Source organism: Lynx rufus, unplaced genomic scaffold, assembly GCF_022079265.1.
Source record: "Lynx rufus isolate CCGP_SWC_20201006 ecotype Redwood Valley unplaced genomic scaffold, mLynRuf1.p SCAF_3, whole genome shotgun sequence".
Taxonomy (NCBI): Eukaryota; Metazoa; Chordata; class Mammalia; order Carnivora; family Felidae; genus Lynx; species Lynx rufus.
Genome location: NW_025814845.1, coordinates 74,883,718 through 74,907,578, shown reverse-complemented (window position 1 = coordinate 74,907,578; position 23,861 = coordinate 74,883,718). Strand labels below are relative to the sequence as shown.

The following is a 23,861-nucleotide window of genomic DNA, read 5'->3' as shown; positions in this document are numbered from 1 at the left end:
AACAAAATGAATGAACAAAGGAAACAAAAACAAAATAACCCAGACTCTTAAATATAAAGAACAATGGGTGGTTGCCAGAGGGAAAGTGGGTAGGGGACAGGTGAAATAAATAAAAGGGATTAAGAGCACACTTATGATGGGCACTGAGTAGTGTATAAAATTGTCAAATCATTACATTGTCACCTGAAACTAATAAAACACTAATTATACTTGAATAAAAAATTAAAATAAAAAAATAAACAAAAGTACCTACTCTTGTCATCTCTACTGTCTGTCTTCTCATTCTTTTTTTCTCTCCAATCTAATTCTAATTCCTTCTCCTTTCCCTCTACCAGATCTGCTCTTCTCAAGGTCACCAGAGAATCCTGGTTGCCAAATAAATCATTAATTCTCGGTCTTCACTATACTTGATCCATAAGCATCATTTAACAGACGGTTGATCATTTTAACTTCTTGAAATACTTTTTCATTTGGCTTCTAAACAATTGCTTTTGTTTTTTTCCCTGCTTCTCTGGCTGATCCTTTCCTGATTCTGTTATACCCTTTTAAACACTCCCTCCTCTAAATACTAAATTGTCCCAGGGATTAGTCTTTACATAGCTTTCTTCTCTAGATAGACACATATCCTTAGTGATATCATCGAGTCTTATGACTTTAAATACAGACTCTATGTTAGTAATCTCCAATCTCCAGCTGGAACTTTCTCCTAAACAGTCAACTCATATATAGAAAGCAGCTTTCTCGGCATCTTTTCCTGGATAATTAATAAACATTTCATGTTAGCTATCATGCCAAAGGCAAATTCTCATTTGGCTTCTCAAATCTGCTCTTCCCATAGTTTTCTCAACCTTAATAAATGTTAATTTCATTCTTCCTACTGCTTAGGCCAAAGACATTGGACTCATCTTTAACTCCTCTTTTTTTTTTTAATTTTTTTTTAACGTTTATTTATTTTTGAGACAGAGAGAGACAGAGCATGAACGGGGGAGGGGCAGAGAGAGAGGGAGACACAGAATGGGAAGCAGGCTCCAGGCTCTGAGCCATCAGCCCAGAGCCCGACCCGGGGTTCGAACTCATGGACCGTGAGATCATGACCTGGGCTGAAGTCGGACGCTTAACCGACTGAGCCACCCAGGTGCCCCTAACTCCTCTTTTTCATAGCTCATATTCAATCTTTTAGAAAATTTGTCAGAGCTACCTTCACAACGTATTCAAATTCAATCACTTCTCACCACTTCCACCATAACCACTGTGGTCCATCCACCATCATGTCTCACTTGGATTATAACAGTAATCTCATCTCTGTTTTTGCTTCCAGCCTTGACCTCTCCTATCTCCCACATAGCACTTTGAGTGGACCTTTGTAAGTAAGTCAGATCATGTCACTCTTCCACTCACAACCTTCCTGGGTTTCCTATCTCAGAATTATTCAAAATCAAAGTAATTTAAATGGCTCCAAAGTATTATACCAGTGATTTCCAACCTTTATTGTGAATCAGAATCACCTGAAAGGATTTAAGATATTCAGATGCCTTCCACTCCCTAATTAAGGTACAATGGGCAGAAGGGGTTGAAAAGTACAAACTTCTAGTTATAAATAAGTCATGGGATGTAATGTACAGCATGGTGCAATAGTTAATAATGCTGTATCGCATGTATAGCAGTTGCTAGGAGAATAGATCTTAAAAGTTCTTATCACAAAAAGAAAATTTGTAACAACGGTGAGGGGGGTTAACTAAATTTATTGTGGTGATCATTTTGCAATATACATAACCATAGAATCATGTTGTATGTCCGAAGCTAACATACTGTTATATGTTCATTGTATCTTGATAATAAAAAAAAAGATACAGTTGGAACTTTAGGGGGGCCCAAGCTTCAACATTTTTAGGTCACCATCCAGCCTAATCCCTGATGTGACCTTATTTCCTACCTATCTCCCTTGCACACCCTATCTGCCACCCCGCCTCCATGGACCCTTCTTCAGCCATATTGGTCTTGACATTTCTCTCCATCATGCCAAGCTAGTTTCTGCCTCAGGAATTTTGCAGTAATATTCCTTCTGGTCAGAGCACTTCCTGCCCTGTCTCCCCACTGTCTTCATGGTATACCCTGTCCTCTTTCAGGTCTTTACTCAAATGTCATTTTCTCAGAGATGCCTTCTGGGACCACTTTATATATGATGGCAAACATCCCTTTTCTTCCTCTGCTTTCTTTCATCCTTACCTTTCTAATTTTTCTTCATAGCATATGTTTATGTGATTGTCTATTTTTTTCTCTCTACTACAAAATAATCTCCATTGGGGTAGGGGCTTTGCTTGTTCTGTTTAATTTCTTATGCCCAGAACAGGGCCTGGTAAATGATCGGTGCTCACTGAATAGGTTGTGAATGAATTAATAAAATGGGAGGTTCAATCCACCCAGTTTTGTCAGCCATAGATAAATAAAGAAGGTAGGCCTACCGCACCATTTCATAGGACCTAGAATTTGTCTTTCTACACCAGTCCTCAAAAGTCCTTGATATGGCCCATTTGACATGACCAATCTTTTGTCTTGGCTTTCACTTCAATACTCCAATTTTCCAGCTGTCACTAGAGCTGGGGCCTGAGCCTGGAGGTTTTGCTCTACACCTGGACCTTGTCAGTTTCCCTTTCCCTATACAGCTCGGGGACTTGTGTAGACTAATTAGACTTGTAAATTGATGCTATCTTTCTGATTGAAAACTGCTGCTGCCAACACCATCCCTCACTTCCCTGTTGCCATAGTATCCATCAGATTTTTATATCCTCTTTGAACTATGTAGTCTGAGGTATTATGCAGTTACCATTAGGATCCTCTGGCTAGGACAGGATTTTAATCCTACCAATCCTGATTTTCAATCCTGAGTAGTCTTCAATGCTGAGAGCTTTTAGAATAATTTGTTCTTCAACACCTGAGCTTAATAGGTTGTCAGGAAATAAATATCACCCTCTAAGTAACCAGAGACTTCTCTTTTAGTTCTACATACAGATCCTCCATTTCTAGTCAGATCTTTATTTTTGACCTGCCAAAATATGAATTATATCATGTTACTCTTTTTTTATTAATGTTTATTTATTTATTTTGAGAGAGAGAGAGAGAGAGAGAGAGCAAGCATGAGCATGAGATGGGGGAGGGGTAGAGAGACAGGGAGATAGAGAATCCAAAGCAGGCTTCATGCTGTCAGTGCAGAGCCCGATGCAGGGCTTGATCCCACAAACTGTGAGATCATGACCTGAGCCAAAATCAAGAGTTGATACTTAACCAACTGAGCCATCCATTCACCCCTATCATGTGACTTCTGTTCAAAACCTTCCTAAGTTTCGTATCTCCCATGGAGTAAAAGCCCATTTAACTTTTTTAAATGTTTATTTTTGAGAAAGAGAGAGAGCATAAGCAGAGGAGGGCAGAGAGAGATGGAGACACAGAATCTGAAGCAGGCTCCATGCTCTGAGCTGTCAGCATAGAGCCCTCCCCACGGCTTGGGACCTGAGCCAAAGTTGGATGCTTAATCAACTGAGCCACCCAGGAGCTCTGTAAAAGCCCATTTAGAATGTTCTATATGTTCTATACAGCCCTGTATTAGTATTTTCAGATGTTAGCATGCTTACAAATCACCTGGTAATCTTCTTAGAATGACATTTACATTCAGAAGGGCTGACTCTGATGGGGCCCAGGAGTCTGCATATCTAAGAAGCTCTCAAGTGATGCTGATGTTGCCTTGTTACTCATACTGTGAGTAACAAGATTGCAAAGATACACCTTCTCCCCTACCACCTGGCCTTCTACTTCTCTGACTTTGTTATACTTCTTATATTATCCTTTATTTCTGACTTACATGAGCTTCCTTCATAGTCTTAGAACATCCAGGCATGTTCCCACCTCAGGGCCTTTGCATTGGCTGACCTCTATCTGAAAACATGTCACTTAGATAAACACCTCTCTGTCTCCCTCCCACTTGCTTCAAGACTTTATTCCAATGTCATTTTCTTTATTTTTCTTTATTAAAAAATTTTTTGAGGGGAGGGAGAGGGGCAGAGGGAGATAGAGAAAGATTGAGAGAGAGAGAGAGAGAGAGAGAGAGAGAGAATCTTAAGCAGGTTCTATGTTCAGGTTGGAGCCTGAGGCGAGGCTGGGATCATGACCTGAGCTGAAATCAAGAGTTAGACACTCAACCGATTGAACCACTCAGGAACCACCCCCACAATGTCATTTTCTTAGTGAAGCCTTCCCTGGACATCTGATTTAACAAGGCAGACCATCTCCTTCTTGTCTCCCTTTTCCCTCTTTCTACTTTTTCTCCTTAACACATCACTACTGAAATACAACACATTTTATTTGTTTATTGTCTGCCTCTTACACTAGGGTGCAAACTTTGTGGAGGCATTTTTTTTTTCATTTATGTTCACTCCAGCAACCAAAATACTGGCTGATACATAGAAGGTTCTCAATAAATAACTGTTGAATGAATGCACTAAAAATTTCAGTTATATTTTTCATATACATTTTTTCTATTTATGCAAAAAGTCCTGGGAAGAGGAAGATGGAAACAAATTTGTTCCAGATTAATTAGGCTAGTCTGTTACAGGTGAATGTCTCCCAAGAATAGCAGATCAGAACTCATTTACTTAATCCTCATTTATACAGCTTTCTTTGGTACGAGCAGAACGATGTTAGAAGAGATCAAGTTCTACCTTCAAGTGAGAGAAACTTAATGAGACTGGTAGCACTATTAAGAACAAACACAAGCTGAGACATTAATGGTCTCTATTTAAAGTTATAATTAGGATTGTTTGCACAGTGATTCAGGCTTTCCTGGAAGGCAGTTACTATATATATGAATTCTTGTCAAAGATACTGTAGAAGAAGTTTGGTCTTCTGTGGAAAATTGACCTAGAAGACCTCTACGGTGTTTTCTGCCTGAACAAATTAGAAACCGATGACCGAGAAGAGGAAGCTGCTGTGTGGGATGTGCAAGACCAGTTGCCCAAGGAAGAATGCACAGCCACATTTCATGTCTCATAGTTCTCAGTCTTATAAGCTCCCAGTGAGCTTTAGCAGGTGAGAAGGTTATTATTTTTTGGTTGGTTGGTTTTGTGTTTTAAGAGAAGCTGGCCAAGACCTAGCAAACTGAACCAAAAGACATTCTATTGTTATTACCTATTTTCTGTCTAATCAATTTTCAGCTATCTCTGATTTTGGTTAGAAGAATGTATATACAACAAGTAATTTTCACTTTGGTATTTTCCATTATGAATTCATAAGGACATTCTTCACTACCCCTCTAGTAAATCAGAAAATGGAATGAATATGGTATAATGGTAGGTAACATGATTTGCAATTTTAAACTTATAAGCTGTCTTTATCAGTAGACTACCACGGAATAGAAATTGTTCTTCTTTACTTCTTTCATTAATTATTCTTTTCATTACAGTATAATTTTAACTTAAGCTCAGAAGATATTAAATAATAAAGATTTGTAGTTACAAATTAGTCACATTTACATTCCTCAGGTAATCTTAAGGATCATTTTATGAGTTTATTGCTCTAATCCTACTATTTATTGATGCTTCTACATATATATGTATTTTTTAAATAATGAGAAAAACCATATGAAGTAGGAATTCTTATCAGCATGATGAAAATCCTGGGGTCCAGAGATTTTTAAGTAACTAGACACATTTACACATTTTAGTTAAAAAAAAAAAGAACTGTATTCAAACCCAGGTTGACATGCCTGCAAAGTCCAGGTTTTTAATTCCCACACTGTGATCATTGTACAGATGAGTAGATAAGTCTTAGAGAAGCCAAGGTACTTCTCCAAAACTATACACCTAAGACCTAGAAGAAGCAGGAAAGGAAAGCAGATAGTTTTTTTTTTTCTAGGAATAGTGTTCTTTCCATTTTTCATAATAGATTTTTTTTAAATGTGTGACATTCAGTAACAGCATTAGAAACACTAATCCAAGTTTAAAGGTGATGCAATAGTTATATATTTAAAGAAAAAGAAACAGCAAAGTCCAAAAAATAATTAACCAATCTTCTCAGCACAGGATGGAAAATTATCAATAGCCTAGTCTAAAACATTTTTATTTCACAGAATCTCTGATTGAAATTTTCTCCGTGTGGATATTTATGCTTTCTCTTTACATATACACAACTGTCAAATTAAATTCTTTATGGCTAAAAGACATAAAGGTAAAAAAGAAAAAAGAGAAAATGTAGGAAACTGTGTGTACACACTTTGAAAAAGAGATGTTTTCTTAAACAATTCTGAAGACTTTGGAATATATATATGTATATCTTAATACATACATGACCGTTTACAGCTTCTATGTGCCATTTCATATCTTATAACTTTATGATTTATTTTGGAAATTCCAGGATATGGGGAGTGTACCCAATTTGTATTACTACAAAGAATGGAAGGTATATGAGCTGTGCGTGCATGTGTGTGTGTGTGTGTGTGTGTGAGAGAGAGAGAGAGAGAGAGAGAGAGAGAGAGAGAAAGAACATAAGAATAAAACAAGGCTTTGACTACATGTATCTACTTGACTGGCTACCTCTGAAATTTATGAGTCTCTTATTGTCTCACTGTTTATACTCTTTGCATACTCTTACCCAATTCCCATACATCAGCTATAGAGACCTTCTTGAGAAGTAATAATGAATCACAACATTCCCCTATTTTAGTAGCATTTTTTTTTCCCATCCAAATAAAAGCCGAATTCCTAAGGGCAACAGGTCCTTCATCATCTGTCCCTTGTTACTATCCCTCCTTCCATGCTCTCTCATTTGACATGTTCCAGTTCATGTTGATTTTAACTTTTTTTTTTTTTTACAATTATTTATTTTTGAGAGACAGAGCACAAGTGGGGAGGGGCAAAGAGAGAAGGAGACAGAATCCAAAGGAGGCTCCAGCGTCTGAGCCGGCAGCCCAGAGCCCTACACGACAGGGGCCCGAACTCACAAACCGCGAGATCATGACCTGAGCCAAAGTCCGCCGCCTAACTGACTGAGCCACCCAGGTGCCCCAATTCATGTTGATTTTAAACTGGCTTCTTGAATGTACCCTCAGGCTTTTGCCTAGGCTATGCTTTGTTTGGATGCCTTGCCACCCTCTCTTCTACGTGAACAGCTCCTGATCAGGCAGGCCATCACTAATATTTTATCTCCTCAGGGAAATGTACTTGATCGCTCTTCTTCAAGTAGATGTTCTCTTTAATTTCTATAAGAGCACCCGAGTTTTTTTGCCATAGCATTAATCATAATTTAAGTCATTTTGTTTGATCATGTGTTTTAGTTTTCTTTTCTTTCTCTCTCACCAGACTATATTTCACAGATCCCATGATCATTTCTCTGTGGTGGAGTTCTCTACAGTTCTTAGATCACTGCTTGGTACAGAATTGTTGCTTACCAAATATTGTATGAAAAAATGGATAAATAAATGATGAATGAGTGAGTACATATTTATTAAAATATTTTCTGAGTATCCTTATGTCTGCTTGGAGAAAAAAGTGAATGTTATCTGAAATGATATGGTATAGAAAGAGGTTGTAAAGTGTGGAGAGCTTTGGCTTCTAATGTAGAATAGAAATATAAACTATGAATGTAATCATCCCCAAGAAAACAAAATTATTCTTAACAATTAATAGTATGAAGGAAAGGAACTCTCCTAAAAACCACTTAGTATTCTTATTCTGAGGTTTAAATTCATTAATATCCTATGTGTATCTAGTAAATCCTAAAATGTCTACCCTCTCATTTCCCCCAGACAACATATAAGTCCACTCACTCAATGATTCTCTCCCACCCTCCACTTCCTCCCAGTAACTGTCGAACTTCTAGAAGCCAGTGGATTTTAGGATCAATATTTGGGTCCTGGGAAAGGACTTTAATATAATAAGGGTGAAGGAGTTAGAGGCCATTGCTAACATTTCAAGGACATTCACATCCTAATGCATCATTAGTACTTGGAAAGAGGTTTATATCAGCATCATTAGCTTTTAGAATAATGATATCAACTAGGTTCACTCTAGGGAAGCATAATAATAGCAGCAGCAGATAAAGGACATCATATGAAAAGGCACAAAATAATGCTAGAACCTGCAGCAGAGTATTTTCTATAGCCATCAAAATGTTCTCCAACAAGGAATTCAGACATGGGGTCCAAATTACTCTGCTGTGGAAGGTTATAGAGAAAAAGTGTATACCACCCTTGTTTCTGTGATTGACATTCATTCATTCATTCATTCATCCACCCCACAATTATTTACTGAATGTCAACCATTGTGATTTTCACCGTGCTAGCCACTGGGATAATTTTAAACAACAATCATTCAGTTCTTCCATGCAGATTGATAGGGCTTGAGGAAGACAAGATTACTTCTGTATATGTTTTTATAAACCACAGCCCAGAATAAAAACTAGCTTCATGTTTTACACAAAGGGATGCTTCATAACCTTTTTTTTTCCCCCTGGTAAAATATCTTCTAAATGATGGTTATTTAAAGAAAGATAAAGATAAAGATTTTCACTTTTGAAATAGACATTTGTAGGCACCTTATTTATTGACAAGATTAACTTTTACCCGCCACATCATAAGTAAAGATAAGGTTTTCATCTAAAAACAAATGCAGGATAGGAAGTACCCCAAAGTCATCTGAAAGAATTGGATAATCTTAATGATATTTGGAACAGGACTTGTAAAAACTTTTTCAGTCTTCATGTACTAGCTTATGTTTTCTAGCTTTGGAATTCCATTGGAGACAGATCCAGTAGACACAGCACAGAAGGCTTTGAATTCCTTCTGCTTAAGCAATGTGTCAACTCAAAATCTTCTTTAAATCGATAGCAGGTATAATTTAACTACAAACTCTATGTCGGAGTTAAAATAAAAATAAATAAACCGATCTCAATGTAGCAATTTCAATATGGGAGACAAAATAGTGGACTCTAAATGAAGAACTATGACCAGTACCTTTTGAATGCCTGCTTGGGATTCCAGAACGTTATTCTCTGATCCATTGCTTCTGTTGATCATCCTCCACATTTGGGAATACATGCTGTCCCTTTCAAAAGGATTCATTCCCTTCATCCGGACATGTTCATACACGGCAGAGTCCAGTACTGTGCCATAAGGGATGTCTGTTTGCTTGGAAAGGTCCTGGAGAGATCTTCATTATTAGGAGAGAAGAAAGACACAAGAAAGAGTACTGAACACTTTCAACTGGAAATAAAGCTATAGAAAGCAGAGAATAATATAATATAGATGTCAAATTGCTTTCTTATTCTGTGGTTTCTTAATATTAAAATGTAATATACAAGGAGAATTGTTGTTAGGGTATATGGCACTTCCACAAACCATTCGAAGGCAAAATCATTACTAAAAGAAAAATGAAAATTTCTAGTGGTAAGGCAATGCTTTTTTGTGTGAACTTCACTGTGAAAAGAGCAAAAACAAAGCTAGCAATGCCATTAAAGCAAAGACAAATTAAATTAGATTGCTAGATAATCATATAATCATTAGTTTTTAAAAAGTTCAATATGTTATAACCCTTAAGCTTATGTTCTTTTAGGTGGCAATGCTTGAACATTTTTATAAAATAATTATATTTTGCATAAACAGCATATTTTGAGGTCAAGTGTACTACTTAAAAATTAGTATTTATGATAGTCACTATTTAACAATTGGCTACCCCATACATTTAGCACCTAACATACATTATTCTCACAGCAATGCCCCATTTTCAGAAATATTTCACCCATTTTATAGATGAAAAAACAGGTTGAGAGTATAAAAAACTTGCTCCATGGCACAGTCAGTGAGGGATCAGACAGGTTTCAGATGTAGATCTGACCAGCTTCAAAGGCTATAGTATTTTCACTGCAAGCTGTTGTCTCTTATTTCTATATTTCTTTTGCTGTATTGGCTTTAATTTTGTGTGTGTGCATGTGTGTGTGTGTGTGTGTGTGTGTGTGTGTGTGCGTGAGAGAGAGAGAGAGAAAGAGAGAGAGAGATTTCTATTTGTACTCAAATAGAATAAAATTCATGATTCTGGAAAGCTAAATATATTTTCAGCTTCCTCTTTTACAGAATAATGCTCAGGATTTTCAAATCAGTGTCTATGTTATAGATAGTATTAGCTTGTCCTAGGTTATTCATCTCTATATTGGTGGTCAGTTTCCTCACATTTCAGTTTCTGAGCCACTCTATACTTTCTAACTTGGAGAACCAATTGCTGTTCCACTGAAACTCATTGAATTTGTGTAGGTGCTCAACTCTAATGACTGAGTTTTTTTTTTCAACGTTTATTTATTTTTGGGACAGAGAGAGACAGAGCATGAACGGGCGAGGGGCAGAGAGAGAGGGAGACACAGAATCGGAAACAGGCTCCAGGCTCTGAGCCATCAGCCCAGAGCCCGACGCGGGGCTCGAACTCACGGACCGCGAGACCGTGACCTGGCTGAAGTCGGACGCTTAACCGACTGCGCCACCCAGGCGCCCCATCTAATGACTGAGTTTTAGGAACAAATGTGTCTTTGGCATGCTCTTCAAAAGTAGACGCTGGCATATTCAAACTCACTAACGTCTGAGAACGGCGGCAGATGCTTTGGAACACTACACCGTATTTTCAATAAGAATACTCACAGTCCTCCACAAACATGGGTCATGAGTCTCATGTTATGTATACCTCTGACCTTTTTGGTCTGTTTCTAGATGGAGTTTGGTAATGACTTCCTGGGGGCCTTTGCAAACAACACTAGCATTGGGCAAGGGTATTGGGAATACTCTTGCACGTCACCAGTTTCCATCATGTGCAAAACTGTATCCCAAACGATAAATTATGGGCTGTGTTTGCTAGAGGAGGATTTGTGCCAATTTATAATGACAACTTTCAGCAGAATTTGGTCTATGTTTTATTGAGTTTTGGGTTGTTGATGTGTATTACTTACTCAATGGAAACTACCATGATAATTCCTTTTTGTTCAATACTTCGGCTGCATAAAATGATGCATTTAAAAATCACTATTTCCAAGGAAAAATTTGCTGGAATATTCTACAACTATTAAACCAATTCTACCACTTGTAAAAAGATAAAATGACAGTATAAATTATAATTGAAGGGTACATCAGGAATAAAAGTGAGCTACACGTAGCCAGGGTGCAAGCTAATACCAGAGTGACAGGGCATTTGTTCCTGGGACATACCATGCTTATCTTGTTAACGGTATAGCAGTACGGATTTTATTTCCAAATACAATTTGCTTCTCACTTACTGCTGTTTCCAGTAGTAGGAGTGAAACTATTCAAAACATTAACATTTTAACATATTTCCCACTCTGTAGTGGAGGATGCTGTAAAGTGGTAGCACAGGGGAAAAATTGAAACATTAATACAGATCATAATAGCAGGCCTCACTTGTTCAATATCTATAAATACAAGGGCCTATTCTAGGTAGATGTATAGAGCTTGTACCTTCTAGAACCAAAGGTCTCATGGCTAACGGCCATGTCATGGTTCATCAGAGACCCTCTTAGGATAGGATTGGACACTTGCTCCTTAGAAGATTCAGCGATCAATCTCTCCTATAATTCTCAGAAATCTTCAATTTGGTGGTGGTGAGATCATAATCTAGGGCTCAAATTTTTATATGCTTATACTTAAGTATATAACTTGTTTGCCCAAACAGTCATACCAGCAAAACACTGTTAAATAAATGAACACTCCTCTTAGCTTTCCATGAAAAGAAAATTGAAATAAAATGTTGGGATCATTAATATAATCAGGTTCCTGTGGCATAACATCGCTTTAAACATTAGCTTCACAACTTGAATATCAAACTATAATACAAACAATATTGTTGGTGAAACTGATTTGTACACAAAAATTTTAAAGGGATATCTCAATCTATTGCCTAGGTGAAATTCCTGATGTCAGAAAAAAAAAAGCATTTTATTTTCAACATACTTCAGATTCAGAATAGCAGAGCTTTTTGTAACTTAGAACAAAGGCATTTTCTCTCTAGCTTTGTTTCTGATATCAAGTTCAGCTTATAGATTTGCCTTGAGATATGCTTGCAATAAAAATTACAGCTTGTCTGATTCAGCATCGTTCCATTATAGTATACAGAGATAACACTGAAGGTGACAAAAATAAAATGAAGCAGAATGAAGTGAGCACAAACAGCTTATTACAGAAAGTGAAGGCTGTTTTAGGAGCCCAACACAGAAAGAGAGTGCCCATTATATGTGGTCATTTTGTTATTTTCATGTTAGTAAGATTTTAGAGCAATATCAGCAGAAATGGTGCGGCCTATATTATGAGCCCCTAAAAGAAATCTAGCAAATTATTCCACTAGTGGTAGAATAGGTAGTAATCCTCAAAAAAACTGTATTTGAAGTTCAACATCTGAGTGAATTTAGAAGGGCCAAGTCTTTGTTTTCTCTTTTGTTTTTCTAAATCCTTTTTTAAAAAATGCAAAACAATTATAAAATAATTAATAAATTAATATAAATATATTCACCATGGCCAATATATAAATTAATCAACCATGGCAAATACTGTCATTTCTTTTTAACCGTTGACAATGCTTACCCAGAAGAAATGGGAACAATCTAGAGCATTCTAGAAAATTGTTAACTTGGAATATACTCATACCAATATATTCCATTTCTCCACTTAATCACACAAAACCCACAGGTACTCACGTAAAACTCAGCAAATGATCACTCCGCAAATCTGTTATTGTTGAATCTTCCTCTCCCAACCCCACACCCCAACTCATGCACACAGAATTTAAAAAAAAAATGAGAGTCTATAGCTATAAGTGGTGAATAATAAAAGAAAGCAAATGGTTTGCCATCTAATCACTCTGTTTTCCCAACATCTTTTTGAAATTCAACTTTTATTCCTTGTACTGATGTCCTACACTACTAACGACCCGTGGGTACTAAAGAATACTGACAGCTGATAAGTAAGTGACATTTAGTTATTTGCATGAACGTTACATATACTAGGAAACTGTAATTTAGGGCACTTCTGGGAAGTAAATTTGAGGAATTTGGGTGGATGTAGGCTGATTGCAAACTCTTTCCATGAGAAAAATAAACACTCAAAACCCTTCAAGCATAGAAAATTAATTTTGATACATGTGATCCTCTGAGATTAGATATTAGTAACTTTGACATTGGGTAAATTAGATTTAAAAAAAATTTTTTTTTCTTTAATGTTCATTTATTTTTGAGAGACAGAGCGTGAGCAGGGCAGGGGCAGAGAGAAAAGGAGGCACAGAATCGAAAGCAGGCTCCAGGCTTTGAGCTGTTAGCACAGAGCCAGATACGGGGCTTGAACTCATAAACTGTGAGGTCATGACCTGAGCCGAAGTCGGATGCTTAACTGACTAAGCCACCAAGGCACCCTGGGGCAAGTTAGATTTTAAAGTCAAGCAAATAGATTATTTGTGTGCCATATGATGTTAGTTATCCCTGTTAACTGGAATTTCTTCATCAAAAAATGGAGAGAATAAGAGTATCTAAAGGTGATGATAAAAGGATCTGTCATATCAGCACTCAATCAAGTTACCTACTGTTTTATATGAAGATTATTATTATTATTATGATTCACCTCCTACTAATGCCCTATTTAACGATTTCTAATGGATTTTAGTGTGTGGCAGGATAGCCCCTTTATAAATATTGTTGATGAGCAGATTCATGAATTGGGGTCGAAATGAAGACTCATTAGGAAATTAGTACAAGATTTTATCCAAGTACAAGATTTTATATTTAATTTTTTAAATTACTCATTTTATGAGTTATTTAAAATATTTAAATATATTTTTAAAATATTATTTAAATAACTCATTTACATTTCTAGAAGTGTCAACTAGTTAAAAATCTAATGCCTATCCTCTTACAGTGAACTTTCACTCATATTTTTCACCTATTTTCCTTTTAACAAGAGAATAGATTTTACTCACATAAACTTTAAAATAACACTCCTAAATCTCTCTTTTCCATCTGTTTTCTTTCTTCTTTTTAAACATTTGAGCTTGGTTTTGTGGGATGCTCAACAACAAATGGCTGCCAGCTCTAGCTCTGGGGAATTGTAAGTCTAATCCCATTTTTAATGGAATGGAATACGTCAACTTAAGTTATCACATCAGAAGCGATTTTTCTTCGGGGGAGAGAAATGGAACGCGGTTGATAGGATGGGTGCTAGATGCCTTAGGCACAGGGGATGACGGCGGGAGAGAGACAAACAAGTGGGGATATATTAAAAGCGTCTTCCACCTCGGTTCAGGTTTTTTCTCCCACACTCCCTCGCCAGTTTCTTCCTCTGGATGCTGATTTCAGCATCTGCCAAAGGAGAAAATTTTGTTGCAGCTCTAGGAGCCCATCAGTAACCACATTAAAAGTCTGCCTGATGCCCACTGTTGTTCATTGGACGCAGCAGCTGAACACTTTGTGAGTACAGAGGCAGGTTTTGCCGAAAAGAAAAACAAAAATAAAATAAAAACAAAACCCCCAAAAACCAAAACCAAAAAAAAAAACCCCAAAAACCAAAACCAAAACAACAACAATAAAAAAACTGCTCCAAAATTTAAAACTCAAAAGAACAACTAATATGCCAAATAAAGGTCCACTGGATTGAGAATTAGTGTCACTGAGACCGAAGAAGAAGAGAAAGTGTCAAAAAATGGATTGAGGTGGCCAGGTAAGGCAGGCCTGCCTCTGAGAGGTACAGCCAACAGCCAGCACTAGGCAATCTCTTAGTTTCTACAAACCTGGGTTTTGAAGATGTAAAGATTTGAGTTTCAATCCTTGAACAAGTTATTTTTCCTCTCTAAATTGCAATCAATTTCCCTATTAGTGAAAATAATAATTTTGTAATAATAGGTGTAGATATTGATACAAGACACTTACCTTAGTATTTAACACTCTATGAGTGCTCCATTACTGGTACTTGCAATTATTAATTTTATTACTATTACTTTGTTCTCTGTTATGATTTTTGGAATTGTCATATCCTTATTTTTCCTACCAACTAAATTCATTTCAGATTCCTCACCTGTGGCCTTTCTGTCTCTTACCCTATCTAATCTCTCATTAATTTCTATACATTTTTACCTCCTGAATCTTGCAAATCTGTCACTGTGTTTGTCCTCTCATTGCTAATACTCTCATTACTTTCACCTAGAGAATTATTTCTAAGTGTTTTCTCTATCTCTACTTTCACCCACCTCTAATCCATCTTCCACACCACAGCTAAAGTCTGATACTATCCCTGTTTTATTTAAATACTTCCTATATACTCCACTACCCTTAGAAAATATCTCCAAATCCATAGCATTCAAGAATCTTAAAAAATTTGGCCTAAAATTTTTTCCATTTTTAGAAAAAACTTTTGCCTCATTCACACTCCCATTATAGGGCAAACAGACCATTTCATCATTCCTTGCTTGATAGGTATTTTCTTTGCATGTCTTCTTGTCTATCTGGTAATTCCTTCTTTTCAAGTTCAAGGTCAAACTCAGCTGCCTCATCAGTGCTTTTCTACTACTTAGAATATGTTCATATTTTAGCATTCTGTTATGAAATTTTACGTCTCTTCAGATTACATTTTGCTTATTCATACACACACACACACAAACACACACACACACATACATATATACTTTTTTAGTTCATCTTTGAAACTCACAGTCTAACCCAGGGTCTGGAAAATAGCAGTCAATGAGACTCATTTGTTTTGGCTACTCTTTACTAGAAAAATGCCTTTATCTTAGAAAGCCAGCATTCCCATTAAACTAGCATTGCATAACATAGTATTGGAAGACTTAGCCTCAGCAATCAGACAACACAAAGGAATAAAAGCATCCAAATCAGCCAGGGGGAAATCAAACTTTCACCCTTCACAGATGATATGATACTTTACATGGAAAACCCAAACGATTCCACCAAAAAACTGCTTGAACTGGTCCATGAATTCAGCAAAGTCACAGGATATAAAATCAATGCACAGAAATCGGTTGCATTCCTATACACCAACAATCAAGCAACAGAAAGAAAAATCAAGGAATAGATCCCATTTACAACTGCACCAAAAACCATAAAATACCTAGGAATAAACCTAACCAAAGAGGTGAAAAATCTATACACCGAAAACTATAGAAAGCTTATGAAAGAAATTGAAGAAGTCACAAAAAAATGGAAAAATATTCCATCTCCTGGATTGGAAGAACAAACATTGTTAAAATGTTGATATTACCCAAAGCAATCAACATATTCAATGCAATCCCTATCAAAATAACAACAGCATTCTTCACAGAGCTAGAGAAAACAATCCTAAAATTTGTATGGAACAAGAAAAGACCCCAAATAGCCAAAGCAATCTTGAAAAAGAAAACCAAAGCTGGAGGCATCACAATCCAAGACTTCAGGATGTATTACAAAGCTGTAATCAAAAAGACAGTATGGTACTGGCACAAAGACACTTAGATCAATGGAATAGGAGAACCCAGAAATGGACCCACAAATCTTTGACAAAGCAGAAAAGAATATCCAATGGAATAAGGAAATGGTACTGGGAAAACTAGACAGTGACATGCAGAAAAATGAACCGGGGACACTTCCTTATGCCATACACAAAAATAAATTCAAAATGGATGAAAGACCTAAATGTAAGATAGGAAGTCATCAAAATCCTGGAGCAGAAAGCAGGCAAAAACCTCTTTGACCTTGGCCGCAGCAACTTCTTATCAACACGTCTCCAGACACAGGGAAACAAAAGCAAAAATGAACTATTGGAGAATCATCAAAAGAAAAATCTGCACAGCAAAGGAAACAATCAGCAAAACAAAAAGGAAACCGATGGAAACGGAGAAGATATTTGCAAAGGACCTATCAGATAAAGGGTTAGTATCCAAATCTATAAAGAACTTAACAAACTCAATACGCAAGAAACAAATAATCCAGTGAAGAAATGGGCAAATGACATGAATAGACACTTCTCCAGAGAAGATATCCAGATGGCCAACTGACTCATGAAAAAATGCTCAACATCACTCATCATCAGGGAAATACAAATCAAAACCACAATGAGATACCGCACACCTATCAGAATGGCTAACATTAACAACTCAGGCAACAACAGATGTTGGCGAGGATGTGGAGAAAGAGTATCTCTTTTGCACTGCTGGTGGGAATGCAAACTGGTGCAGCCACTCTGGAAAACAGTATGGAGGTTCTTCACAAAATTAAAAATAGAACTACCCTACGACCCAGCAATTGCACTACTAGGTATTTATCCAAGGGATATGGGTGTGCTGTTTTGAAGGGGCACATGCTCTCCAATGTTTATAGCAACACTAGCAACAATAGCCAAAGTCTGGAAAAAGCCCAAATGTCCATCGACAGATGAATGGATAAAGAAGATGTGGTATATATATTCAATGGAGTATTACTTAGCAATCAAAAAGAATGAAATCTTGCCATTTGTAACTACGTGGATGGAACTAGAGGGTATTATGCTAAGTGAAATCAGTCAATCAGAGAAAGACAAATATCATATACTTCACTCACAGGAGGACTTTAAGAGACAAAACAGATGAACATAAGGGAAGGGAAGCAAAAAAATAATATAAAAACAGGGAGGGGGACAAAACCTAAGAGACTCATAAATATAGAGAACAAACAGAGGGTTGCTGGAAGGGTTGTGGGAGGGGGTATGGGATAAATAGGTAGGGGCATTAAGAAATCTACTCCTGAAATCATTGTTGCACTATATGCCAACTAACTTGGATGTAAATTTAAAATAAATAAATAAATTAATTAATTAATTTAAAAAAGAAGTGCAAAAAAAAAAAAACCCTAGCATTGCTTAAAAATGGGATTTTTATTATATTTTACCAGCCATTCTGTGGGTGACTAATAATGGCCAGTAGTATTTAGTAGTTAAAGAAAACAAACAAACCAAAAACTAGTTTTTAAGGGAGCTTTGGAAATTTCTCCTGTAACAAAATTAGCTGCAAAAGCTTTATCTGACACCAATGAGTTGTCTGACAAGACATTTTGCCATGTATGTAAAATAAATAAACTCAGAAGCAAATCAAATAAAAAGAAAATCCAAACAAATAGAAATGAAATAAAGTATTTGGAACAGCAGAGGTTGTAGTCCATAATTCAAGTAGACATACAGATCTGGTACAGAGTGGAATATCTGTTCCTGAAAGGGATACGTATTTAAAGCAGTGTGGAAATGGAGCTAACAAGTAGTGGATAGTTTGATGAGTGATTTCTGACTAATGGATCAGAAGCAAGCTGAAATGGGGATGAAAACTGTTCAACTAACTCCACTAACTGAAATGATCAAAAAATATAAAAGAATTCGTGATTTTCATAGCTAAGGAAGAGATAAGCCCCAGAACAGAGAGAATAGTCACTGTTGGTAATACTGAGTATTATCACCAAAAACTAAATTAAGTTTTTTCCTTTTGAGGGTTGAGTATTTACATAAAGAAGGGGAATTTGTACGCTTTACTTATAAGAGGATGGAATAAGCACAAAAGAAAGGCTTCCCATCTTCCTAGTTACAACATATCCAAGGCCACTTGTCTTTTGAGAAACAACATTCTCCATTTTGGTAGTTCCTTCTCCTAAGTGAAGTCTTCCAAACCCTCTCAGACACAGGTTTGTAAAGAAAGTCTGATGAAATATAAAAGTATCAAGGGTCAATGATGGGGCAAGCCAAACTTCATGTCAGAAGAAAGTTTGGATTGCAGATGGCTCAGTCCCTACAGAAGACTCAACGAGAGATACTTTAAGTGCATGAGGGGCCTACTACTCAATGAAAACAGGCTCAGGGAAGAGTTTAGTGTTCTTTAGCCCAATAATGTTAATTTTCTTATTTTAAGAAGATTAAGATCAAAGTCATGTTAGTGAAAGAAATACAGTTTTGTCATAAAAGATTAGATTATATAGCCAAAGGTATAATTTGTGGGGCAAGGTAATTCAGAAGGAACTCAGCCACAGCAGTCTCTGGTAGAACAGTAAAGTGATTGTGTCATCCTTCTTCTCAAAGTGCCAGAGATTTTTCCTTCTCAAGACAGCAGAAACCTAAAGTCTAAGGCCAACAAGTTTGAATGATACCAAAGAGGGCAGAGGGCTAGGATTTTTTTTACTTGTGGAGACAGGGAGAGTTTCCCAAGAGAGGCCCCTGTGGATGGAGAGGGTGCTTCATAAGAGGGGCCATCAGAGGACCAAAGAGGAGTGAGGATTTACAGACCAGGTATCAGAGGACGAGAGTGGCTCCTTGTGGGACACTCAAATAAGGCCTGAATGGTGCAGTCTCCTCCAGTCTCTCTGTGTTGTCCCCTCTCCACTCCTGTCACACATTCTTCACCTGCCTTCAACCCCACCCTTACATGGCTCAACAGAATAAATTAGATATAAGACAGCTTCAGGTCTTTGCACTGTAAACTTCTTTAGAATATTTTTTTGATCTTTACTTTTAAGAACTATTTATTTATTTAGGTGTTGAGTTTGGTGATTTTTTAAAAATATATTTTGGATATTAACCTCTTATAAGATATATCATCTGCAAATATCTTCTCCTGTTCAGTAGGTTGCTTTTTTGTTTTGTTGATGGTTTTCTTCACTGTGCAAAAGCTTTTTACTTTGGTGTAGTCCCAAGAGTTTAATTTTGCTTGAAGCTTAGTTTTTCTTGAAGTGGAGACCTAGAAAAATGTTTCTATAGCTGATGTTTCAAATGTGCTTGGTCTAGAAAAAGTGTGTGATAGTACTCATGAAGAGGACACTTCTCCCTTTTGAACGCTGTCCCCATATCAAGGTTTACTAGGCACCAAGATGACTCTCAAGTCTTTCCTGAGAGATTTAGAAATATGTCCTGAACCTTCCCCCTTACAAAGTAGTCAGGGGCATCCCCATCTGTCATGCCCTATAGATGAGATGTTCACAGGTAATATTGAAAATTCACATAAAATAGGTGCATTTGATAAAAACGGATGTCACAAACTACTTAAGGGAATATCCTCCCAAATTTGGACAAACTTGCATTCCTATGCACATTTAAAAGTTGATTTGGATTTGTGAATATGGCAGGTCATTTTAGAGACCCTAAAGGAAGATGGAAACACTGTCCTTATTGCTGTTAGGCATAATTAACAAAATGATCATTAAACTTTCTTCAAAATGACAATGCTATACAAACGCGAGAAAATAGTTATATGAAAATCTGATTGGTTTCTCTGACTTGTTGACCCACATTATAAACTAGGAACTAATTATGTCACATCATGAATCTTTCATTTTTTAATTTTTAATTTTATTTATTTATGTATTTATGTATGTATGTATGTGTTTATTTATTTATTGAGAGAGAGAGAGAGAGAGAGAGAGAGAGAGAATGTGCATGGGAGAGGCAGAGAGAGAGGGAGAGAGAGAAAATCCCAAGCAGGCTCCACACTGTCAGTGGGGTTCGAACCCATGATGAGGTTCTTAAACCCACAAATGGTGAGATCATGACCTGAGCTGAAATCAAGAGCCGAACGCTTAACTGACTGAGCCACCTAGGTGCCCCTGTCACGTCATGAATCTTGATATGTGAAAGACACTGTATTTTTCTACCTGCTGACAGAATTTCCATTTATGGGTCTGCTCTCTCTCTTAAATTAGTTAACTAAAGTAACCTTTCATGATATGTATATAGATATTGATATTTACACTAATTAAGCAAAATTCCTTTAAAAAGGCCTCAGTTTGCTGTGAATTCAATTACTCTGCAATTTTCCTGTGTAGAGTAGAAAGTGTGTGCAGTTTCTTCCTGAGATATCATGAAAAAGATGCATTGTTTATTTATCCCAGGACACTATAAACCAATATGGAACCATCCTAAATTTGTATGGTCAGCATTTCATTATATCATCATTGATTGTCACTTGATTGTAAAATCTATGTTAAGATGATATAGTCAAATACTCCAATAGACTGCAGAAGAAGAGTAGGTTTTTATGTTCTTATATCATTGAAAATATTGGAAAGACCTGACTAATTCCCATGAATTTCCCTGAGGATCAATAAATTTCAAAATGGTGTTAAGAGAGAACCCTAATAAAATCACAACATCAGAGAGTTTGGAAGAGCTCCTGGAGGTATTGCATAATTCGATGATTATACATCTTAAGGTATAAAAGCCAATCTCCAAAAATGGACTTTATTCTTCTTCCTTAGGCACTTTACTGACTTAGAAAACTTAACACCAGGAAGTTCTTTCTTACTCATGCCCAACCTAAAACTATTTCATATAAGCCTCTCATTTTCTTCTTAGTGAAAATAAAAATGGACAATCGCTACTCATCACCTCCAGTACAACATTTCTTTATATAATAAAAGATTTCTTTTGTGCATTCATCCTTTAGCCTTTTATTTGGTGACTTAAACACTAAATTCCTTTAGTTCTTACTCACAGGATCTATTACTCACTTTTTTACATTGTTCTTAACTAAGGCATCTTTTTCTTTTCTCTGGTAATTTTTGCCAAATTTATGGACCTTATAAATAGGTCATGGTAGTGTTTAAAAAGCCCCAACAACTTTTATACTGCTAGGTGATTTTGCTCATTTTCTTTATAAACACAAACACTACATTTCAAATTTGTAATTGACAGATGACTCATTTTGAAACTGTCTTCACTTCCAATTTTAAATTATTATAGGTATACACACATACACAGTTTTTTTTCCATATCTGAGTGAATTATTACATATTTGTCCCTATTAAGCTTTGTCTCACTTATAATCACCTTGTTTAATTTGCCAAGGTCTTTATGAATTCTTACAGTGTGGTTCTGGTCAATAATCAACCCTACTCAATAATAAGTAATCTGCATATTTAATAAGTTTACTCCCTATTCTATACTTCAAATCAACACTGAAAATGGTCATTAGATTCAGAGCCAGTGCTGACTTATGGGAAAAACTTTATTCAATATACCCTCTAAGGCTGACATTGAACTATTGATCATAACCTCACATATAGCTCACTAACAAGCTGTGATACAATAATACACAATATTACTGCATAAAACAATGACCCAAATAAAATACGATGTAGTTTCAAATGAGGAATCAATAGTAATTTGTAATTTTTTTTTTTACCTATAAGTTCTTTTAAGGATCTCAAAATCTTTAATCACATTATCAAATTATTCATAGTGGAAAGAAATAACTGAAGAGAAGGAAGTGACCAAGAATAACAGAAGGTCAAATTTAATAGCCTATTTGAAGACCCAGTAGAATGCTACTGTCAAAGTAAGGTGGAAGGTCATCGTTTCAGTGAAGATTCTAATGACTCTATCTCAAAACAAAGGTCCTGGCTCTTTATAACACAGAGCAGGAGACCAGGTTTCTACCAGTAACTTAAAATTTCCTAAATACAAAATATATTTTCCTTCTCCCCAGTGCAGTAGGTCTGCAGATCTCTCCAAAAAAGATAGGTTTTTGAATCATTCAGGGAAATTATCCTCTATTCCCAATTAGGTATATTTCCTTTTTTGAGAAATTTCAACTAAAAGTAGGCATAGAATGCATGTCCTGATCTCACAGTCAGATCTTATTAATATCCATTCAGATTATAAATGCCCAAAATGTTTTGGAAAGGTGTCCCCGACCCATCCTCCCTCACCCCATTCCACAGCAAATCTTGAGAATTCTGCAGCACTGCTCTCAGGAAATGGCAGCCTTCATCTGAAAAAGCAGCCCAGCAAGCCACCTTCAGATCTGTTCCTTACCTTCCCCATGACTTGCCATGATCTGGGGCATCTGACAATTTGTATACTTTGCTCTTAGGTTAAAAGATTAGATCAGAGTTTGAGAAATAGGGGCTGTAGTAGGGGTGTGTGTAGTGAATGTGTGTGTATGTGTGTGTAGTGAATGTGTGTGTGAGCGCATGTGTGTGTGTAGGAGTGGAGGAGAAAGTCATTAAAAATAAATTGACTACCTTCAGATGACAGGAGCTTGTGCAGGAACTAAGAGGATCAGAGAACTAATGGGGTCAAACAGACACTTAGTGGAGGGTGGAGGTCAGCACATCAAGATTGCTGGTGTGATGGAGAGGACAGGGAAAGAAAGGTGAGACGTGAAAAACAGAAAGAGAGAAAAAAAAGAAGATATGGCTAAATAAGAGTTTCCTTTCAGTTCTGCCTTATAATCCAGGATTTCTCTTATTAATGTACCTAAATATATTTTTATCAGTTATCTCAGGCTTTGTTTAATAAGATAGTGCAATTGTGTAGCTGATATAGAATTGTACAGTTGAAGGGACATTGAAAATAACTTAATTCAAATTGTGGAACAAATATTTGTGCAGTGAGAGGAGAAATGGCTCACACTGTTAAAGGGAGAAAGCTAAGGTACAAAGTGTTTTAAAAACTTGCCTTGTTATTCAGTAGCAAGAAAGAGGTTTGAACCTTTGATTCCTGGGATCATGACCTGAGCAGAAATCAAGAGTTGGATGCTCAACCAAGTGAACCACCCAGCTGCCCCCAAACTGGCTCTTCTAAAATGACTAAATCAAGTACTCCTGAGTGTAGGGTTTTTACCATATACTTATGGTAGATAGAACTTATTTATTCAGCTGACTTTGGGTAAGGAAGTAAAATAACAAGAGACACAGAGGAGACAGGAATTTATATTCTCAAGTTCTTAATAGGTTTCCGGATTTAGATGACTAATGTTGGGGAGAAAGAGAGGGGGACTTGAGCTGTTTAGAATAATTGCTCGTCCAGAAGAAGATCATGTTAGGGGTTGCAGGCACTTATTAGT

At 36.6% G+C, this 23,861-nt stretch overlaps 1 protein-coding gene across 2 annotated transcripts in view; it reads right to left on the bottom strand.

Moving 5' to 3' along the window:
• The window catches only part of GRID2 (glutamate ionotropic receptor delta type subunit 2), a 1,453,175-nt gene that overhangs the window by 217,876 nt on the left and 1,211,438 nt on the right, over positions 1 to 23,861 (bottom strand). For both annotated transcript variants that reach the window (XM_047091724.1, XM_047091725.1), the window contains one exon: positions 8,999 to 9,194. In XM_047091724.1, the coding sequence (XP_046947680.1) occupies positions 8,999 to 9,194 (196 nt within the window). The remainder of the gene's footprint in view (positions 1 to 8,998; positions 9,195 to 23,861) is intronic.